The sequence below is a fragment of the Takifugu rubripes genome, chromosome 13 (genome assembly GCF_901000725.2).
Source record: "Takifugu rubripes chromosome 13, fTakRub1.2, whole genome shotgun sequence".
Classification (NCBI taxonomy): domain Eukaryota; kingdom Metazoa; phylum Chordata; class Actinopteri; order Tetraodontiformes; family Tetraodontidae; genus Takifugu; species Takifugu rubripes.
Genome location: NC_042297.1, coordinates 12,997,164 through 13,004,236, shown reverse-complemented (window position 1 = coordinate 13,004,236; position 7,073 = coordinate 12,997,164). Strand labels below are relative to the sequence as shown.

General features: G+C 41.9%; 1 protein-coding gene across 4 annotated transcripts; it reads right to left on the bottom strand.

The window, feature by feature from the left end:
- Window positions 1-2,476: 2,476 nt before the first annotated feature.
- slc35c1 (solute carrier family 35 member C1) lies at window positions 2,477-6,839 on the bottom strand. 4 transcript variants are annotated; one of them, XM_011609887.2, is made up of 3 exons: window positions 6,508-6,839; window positions 4,700-5,211; window positions 2,477-3,642 (listed from the first exon to the last, which is right to left on the bottom strand). In XM_011609887.2, exons 2-3 carry the CDS (start codon window positions 5,178-5,180, stop codon window positions 3,059-3,061), a joined length of 1,065 nt encoding a protein of 354 aa, XP_011608189.1. In that variant the 5' UTR covers window positions 5,181-5,211; window positions 6,508-6,839; the 3' UTR covers window positions 2,477-3,058. The 4 variants fall into 4 exon arrangements, with proteins under 4 accessions (XP_011608189.1, XP_011608190.1, XP_011608188.1 ...); XM_011609888.2 differs by lacking the exon at window positions 6,508-6,839 and adding an exon at window positions 6,305-6,485; XM_011609886.2 differs by lacking the exon at window positions 6,508-6,839 and adding an exon at window positions 5,283-6,298.
- Window positions 6,840-7,073: the final 234 nt, after the last annotated feature.

Genomic DNA, 7,073 nt, shown 5'->3' with positions numbered 1-7,073 from the left:
GCTGAAAGACGGATAACAGATGTCCCCCTTATGAAATGTTTATGATGTCAGCCTCCGTATTGCCAGGAGCAATGAGGCTGACAGGATGGTCACAGCCCATTTCATGTTCTTGGCTGCGTTTCCATTATCTACGCTTTTACCTCAGGATTGATCACACAGCGGGTTGAAAATGGAAAGACTTCATGTCTCCAGGAAGCCTTTTTGAGCCTGACTGAAACTAATAATCCCTCTTTCACCTTTTTTTTCTTCCTAATGCAAATGCGTCGCTTGGCGGCCCGGCCTGCTTCGTTGGGTTTGATGTTCACTTTTGGACCAGTTGGAGGCAGAGAAATTAGGGCTGTCAAGCAAATGCTGGTTGAAGCTCGTACAACGACGCTAAATGACACCATCAGGCAGAACGCCCAAAGTATGAGCCGGTTCGCCATCCAAGAGCTGTTGTTTGAGGCTTAGTTGACCTTTCCAGAAAACACAAGCAGCATCCTTTGGCTGCCAGCAAACTCTGGCCAACATAGACAGCAGCTTTATTTGTCCTAAAATGTCTTGTTTGGGGAAATGTATAGCATTTAGTAAAATACTGTAGTGGGTTAACTTTTTTTTATCAGCACCTTTGCATTTAAAACAAAAGATAAAAGTTGTTTTTTTTCCCAGTCTTCCCGTTTCTGACATTTCTTCCCAAGCTTTGTCTGTTGCCATGTGATACCAGGCAGAAAATATTCATGCAGGAAGAACGTGGGGTTAGAAAGATGTGAAAATTACAGCTGTCTCAGAGAAAGAGACAGACGTGTAATTAGTGCTGTCATGAACCAGCTCATGGATCAGACAAAGTAGGGAGAACACACAGGATGGATTTTAGAACAAAGGGAATTTATTGATTGATCAGGCAAAACAACAAACCAAAGCAGAACACCCAAGCAGTCCTGGAGGGAGCCAGGCAAGAGAGTGACTGCCCAGACTGTGGAGCATTTATAGCCCTCACAGCTGATCAGTCCAGGTGAGCTGGATCACCACTTAGCAGTTGGCCCACCCACTGCCTGCAGAAGGGAGGAGACAACAGAGAGGCAGGCAGAGAAGACACAGCCAGGGTCGTCACAGTGCCAAGGTTAATAATGAAAAATACAAAGCCCGTGGGGCTGTATTTTTCTTAATAGCTTTATCTTAATATATTTAGAAATGATATCCATACTTTCAAGTTGTCACAAAGAATGTTTCTCCTCAAGTTATTATGAATATTATTATCGATTTGTATAACATTTGAAGTTTTCATCTGGGTCCACAATAAAGGATGCAATCCCAGCAAAGATCTGTTCATTATCATTTCAGTCAGGACTCATAAAAATGCATTTTTCTCTATTTTCTCTTCTATTTTCAAGGACACTTGGAAATAAGTCTATAAGTCTCTTTGTATTTAGTCTTTATTTGCTGACTACACCAGGTTAAATCTTCTGTGAGCACCTAACTCAAGGGGTTTATTCGTCTTTTTAATTTATTACTTTTAGCCTCACTTATTGACACTAATACAAACGCTAAACTGAGATATAGCATCGTTTAAACAAAGTATCTGACTAGAATATTAATTGATTTACATTTTGAAATTAATATCGACAGTATAGAATCCCTAAAAATGAATGACCATTAACTCATGTAGCATTTAACTTATTATTATGATACACAACCGGGTCACGTGACGCATCCCTTAATCACATGACACGATGCCGGTTATGGTTTCGCATTAGCAGCTCTGATGCTGTTAACTTTGAGATCGGAATATCGATGATTTATCGGTAAGGCAGCTGTAATTAACATGTTGTCTTTGCAGGTATGGGATTGTGTCCCCGGGAAGGAAAACGACGCTTTCGGCGGCGTTTTTCTTAATTTTTAACAGAGAATTCTTGAGCTACGCTCGCCTCTCAGTCCCCCATCACATGGGAGCCGCTCCGGCGTGACACACGAAGAAAAAAAAACAATTGAGTGTTCGCAATTCCCACAGTCTTTGAAGTGTCCATCAGGAAGGCAGATTTGGCCCTGTCGTGTCGAACCTGACCCGAACACCCGCTGAGATCCAAGGGGGATCAACCTGTGTTTCATATTACAGCATTTATATATTAAAGAAATCATTGTTGCCACAAGGTCAGATCCAGGGGCGAAATGATTTGCATGTTTTTGTTTAGGGTAGAGCGAGTTCTCTCAGTTGTCTTTATGCAGCCGATCAGGATCCTGACCTCACTGACCTCGATATGACAGGCAGACAGGCTTGGTCTGCAGAGAAAACACCAGAAAAAGGCAACATTTATGAGGTTATGTGGAACGAATGATGTGGCGCACAGAAAAAATATTCATGTGCAAATCAGTCTCGAACTCCTGCTAACCATTTTGTTGTGTGGTGTGAGATTTTTTTTTTTTTACAAATCTACCCGATTGTGTTTAAGAAAATGTGTGATTATGGACACTCAATACCAAAACATTAACACCCAGAAAAAGCAGTGAAAACACATTGTGCTGGTTTATTAGAAATTTCTTTTTTTTGGTACTGTTTAACAGATTTATATTGTTTCAGGTCAACTGAAACAGCCGCTTACAAGATTTCACAAAGATTTTCCACTCGTGACACTATATTTCCTCCCCCTCCCATTTTAGGTTTGGTTGCCATTTCAACAGTGCTCTGAATCCTCATTGTTTGCGCAAAATAACGTAAAAAACGTGTTATAAGTATGACACAAATGTGCCTTTCGCCCGTCACATCATCGTAGTCCATGTGTGTGACAGAAGTACAGGAATAAAGCAGTGTGAAACTGCAAATTTCCATTTCAACTTAACGCCTCAATATGAGTAAATAAAAGAATTTGCCCTCACTTCATTAACCCGTCCCACAAATACTTCACTTTCATTTTGAAATCAAATCCCAACAAACATTATTAGCTTTAAATAAACATTGGATTTCTTTCAAGTCAAACAAATCACTCTACATAAAAAAGAAAAACCACAAACCAACTAAAGCCATTGATTCAAATATAATATTTTTCCTCCTTGTGTGTAACTTTGTTTCACACTTTCTCCCTGCTTAAACTGCCGCGTTGCTTTTCTTTTCTTCGTCCAGCAGTTTCTCTGTGGCAGAGTCCTCGGGCTGTTTTGGGGGCGTTTTCTTCATTTCTTGACCTCTGACCCACGTGTAAGCCGAAGAGCCACTGAGAATCAGCATGTTGCTGGTCCACCACAGCAGGGTTTTGCTGGAGCTGTTCAACACCACGGCGATGATGGTTTGCACGCAGGCCTTAGCCGTCCCCGACACGTTGTGCGTGAGCGGGCTGGTATACTTGATTTGGAGGCCCGTGACATAACCGATGCCAAAACCGAACACGCCTCCGAGGGTCATCATGGTCCAGAACCAGAGGTCGGAGAGGAGGCTGAAGTGAACGAGGCGACCCAGATCCCCGAAAATTAAGAGGAGCGGCAGGAACAAGATAGAGGCGTTGATGTTGTTGTAGTAAGACAGTCTCCAGATGTTGCCGTCCACTGCTGGCATCACCTTCTTCGTGAAGATGGCATTAAGAGAGACGAAAGCGCTGGCCAGAACCCCAAAGAAGACCCCAGACCAGGAGAGGGACCCAGTGAGACCTTCCTGATCCACGCCCAGCCAGAATCCACCTGTCAACACAGAACATTTCTGATAATTTTCTGATAATATCCTGATGAACAATTTAATCAAACCATGGAAACCAGTGGAATCAGTAATCTTTAATGCATACGTCTCAGCTACGCCTTTATTTTGAAATCCCCTCCAGTTTCTGCACAGCTGAACCATCTGAAACTTCTACAAAAGCTGTCAAAACACATCAAAGCTGCCTTTTTTTAACTTTAGGTCCTACAGTTTAGGTGAGTTGTAGGTTAATATGTTAGACGTGTAGATCACATGACTGAAACCAAACTCTGTGAGACAACATGTCCAACTTTCTAGAACACACTGAAATATATCAGATACATTTAATGTGGTTTACTTCATTTTCCTCCATGCAATAAAGTTGATAACAGGTTTAGGATCAACGGGTGAAGTTATCCACTCTCACAAACGAGAGGCAGTAACTTTTACTGGACACACACACATTGGGACAGTTATTCTGCGTGGGACAAACACGTGAAACACTTATAAAAATCCATCACCGTCCTGGGATAATGTCAAGCTGCAATGAAGCACATGCATCAGGTTTTTGTCCCCTGTTGAGCAGATCTCTGAACAAATCCCATCTTTTGTTCTTGGACAAAAGATTTGGACCAACCTATTTTATGTCAGTGAATGATGTGACACCTGACCGATTTACTTTGTCCTTTACAAGTCACATATCAATTTTTCATCCTATTGAACCGCACACAGAAACTGAAGTAGAAAGCCTGAATAAACAAAGGCTGTTGTTAACAAAAGGTCCTTTTTATTTTCTAAAATGAAGCATAAGCTGAAGTCACACCACAAAGTTACATTTAGTATTTAATGGACACATACGTGCCACGAGATAAGGAAGTAGTACCTATCTTTTTATATATTTACATTGGTGATTCCATCCTAGTATTAACATTATGTGAGGCTTGGTCATTTTCATGTCAAATGACCCCTTTAACGGATTATTTTTGTGGAAGTCCTTCAATAGCTCGATGCTTGTTTTACACTAATGATGGTCGCAATTGTTAAAGTACATCAAGATTCACTCACCTATGATGATCCCACAGCACATCAGGGCTTGCAGAGAGGTGGTTTGCTTCAGGATGATGAAGGAAAACACCACGTTAAAAACCGTGGTCAGTGAACGCCCCACGGTGTAGAAAGCCACTCCGACATGCTTCAGACAGAGGTTGTTGAAGGTGATCATGCAGATGAACACCACGGACAGCGGCAGGACCTCCCGGGACGTCTTCAGGTCGAAACTGACCGAGGGGAAGTCGATGATCCCCGGGCAAAAGCCGGACAGCAGCTGCATGACCCTGCAGAGTCCGACCGTCACCGCGCATTGGTAGAAAGTGACGAACAGCGGCGCGTCCAACTCCCGGTTGTCCAATAGGTAATTATTAAGGAACACCATGGTAATGGAGACAAACCAGTAGAGTGCGACCACAGCAGCGATCCTGGCTGACCGGAATATAAAGGTCTCTCCCTGTCCGTCCGGGGTCGTTGTTTCCGAGCCTGCGAGAGCCATCTTTAGTATGCTGGACCTCTTCAGCTGGATCCTGATCATGTTGACACAAAGAGGAAACTTTTTATAAAAATTAATGAATCTGAATAATTTACATAAACCCACATGTGGTTAGAAACTGTCTGCGCGATAAGAACTACAATACACACAGAGCCCCTGCCGACATTTCCGTGAATTTCACTTCCGCCTTCCGGTGTTATTCTTTCAGAATAATACACTTCCTCACGATTTCAGAGTAAAATCATTGTCTTTATTGGATTGCACTCTGGGTTTCATTAAAAGGAACAAAAACAATCCTATTGAAAGCAATAGGATTGGAAAGCAATAATGGTGAAAGAAGCAATGCTGCAGTGTTCCACACCAAAGGTTTCAATCTTTGATCAAGTTTACATATTTACCCCTCAACAAAAATACAGAGTTGGTAAATGTAAAAAGTGTATCACTTACCCTCTAAAAAATTCACACATATAAACAAGTCAACAGGTGCACCGAGGCAGGAGACAAATAAGAAACCAGTATTTACAGTAAAATGTCGGAATTTTAGCGACACTGAACACATGAGGCAAAATTTAGATTTTAGAAAATAAAACATCCAAAAAAAAAAAAAACACAACAAAATGTGTGTACAAGGTACAAACATCACGATTCCCAGTGAAAAAATAAAATAAAACAAAATAAAATTCTATACAAATGAATCCATGACATAAATCATTGCGAATAACACAAGACCCAGGTGGGAAAGTCAGTGCAAAACGTTTTGTTGTTTCTTTTTACAATTTATAGTTATATGTTATAGTCTTGTCAGCGCACATAATCGCAGGTGGTATCGGTGAAACCGAACCCTGCTCGTCCCACCATGAGACGGTGTAAACACTGAGTACTGCGTGTTGACGTGCGCGTCAAGGACGCACTTGGTGAGTCAGCTACGACGCCTGCGTAACGTTTACGTCACTTCTGCCTCATTAAATTCGAATTGGTATATCAAAAATATCCAAACCTAAATCACATTTTTGCAAGCCTTCGCCTCTGTAACATTCATCTCGACAAGGGATCTTTGAGGACGCGCCGAGCTCACAGCACTAATCCATAATTATGTCGAACGCGCAACATGCTTCTCTGTAACTCACAGTGGGAACTGTTGCAGTTTCCTCGTCTGTGCGCGTTTGTGTGCCACAAAAAGTTATAGTTGCGCGTAGGATGAAAAAAAAAAAGTCAAAACAACTTTTCTAGGCAGCTGTAGCCGAAATTGGCTTCACTTCCCTTCTGAGAGAATTTTGGTGCCGTGGATTGTGACATTGTGATTGATATTGGGTTGGAACGCGTTCCTTACCTCAATGTTGCTCTCTGTGGGATTGATAACTCCCGGATTTAGTCAGAGGAGACCTGTGTTCCCTTCCTAGTATCTCACTCCTCCCAAGTATCTCACTCCTCCCAGCACAGAAACGGTACGAACAGGTTTTGCATGTTTCGAGCTGCCGCACTTCGCTCAGGAACAAGCTCAGGAACGACGTTTTAAACCCTAAATATGATTAAAATAAAACCACGTCGCATAGCTTCTAGTAAAATGCAACCAAAAACACACACATTTACATGTATATAAAGTTAATGGGAAACCAGGTAGAGCAGCACGCATTAAAGCCTAACTGGGCGTGGCAGCCCTTAAGAAATATTACGTCAACCGATAAAAGACAATGGTCAAATATTTACTCACACGATATTTAACCCTCAAGGTTCCCGCTTTAAAGCTGAACTGCAAATATGTGGCATTTTCTTTGATATTTCGATATCGGTCATTCTATTTAAACGAAAAGGGCCCAATATGAATACAGCTCAAAGGCCATTGACGCACGCCCAATGTGAAAAACCCCATCAAGTGTTTAGTACAATTTCATGTCA

What these genes read in the sequence shown, in the direction of transcription:
- slc35c1 (XM_003969779.3), bottom strand. Translation starts at nt 5,219, where the DNA reads ATGATCAGGATCCAGCTGAAGAGGTCCAGCATACTAAAGATGGCTCTC. An exon ending in GTGCTGTGGGATCATCATAG is followed by an intron (nt 3,643 to 4,699) that starts GTGAGTGAATCT and finishes CTGTGTTGACAG; the next exon opens with GTGGATTCTGGCTGGGCGTG.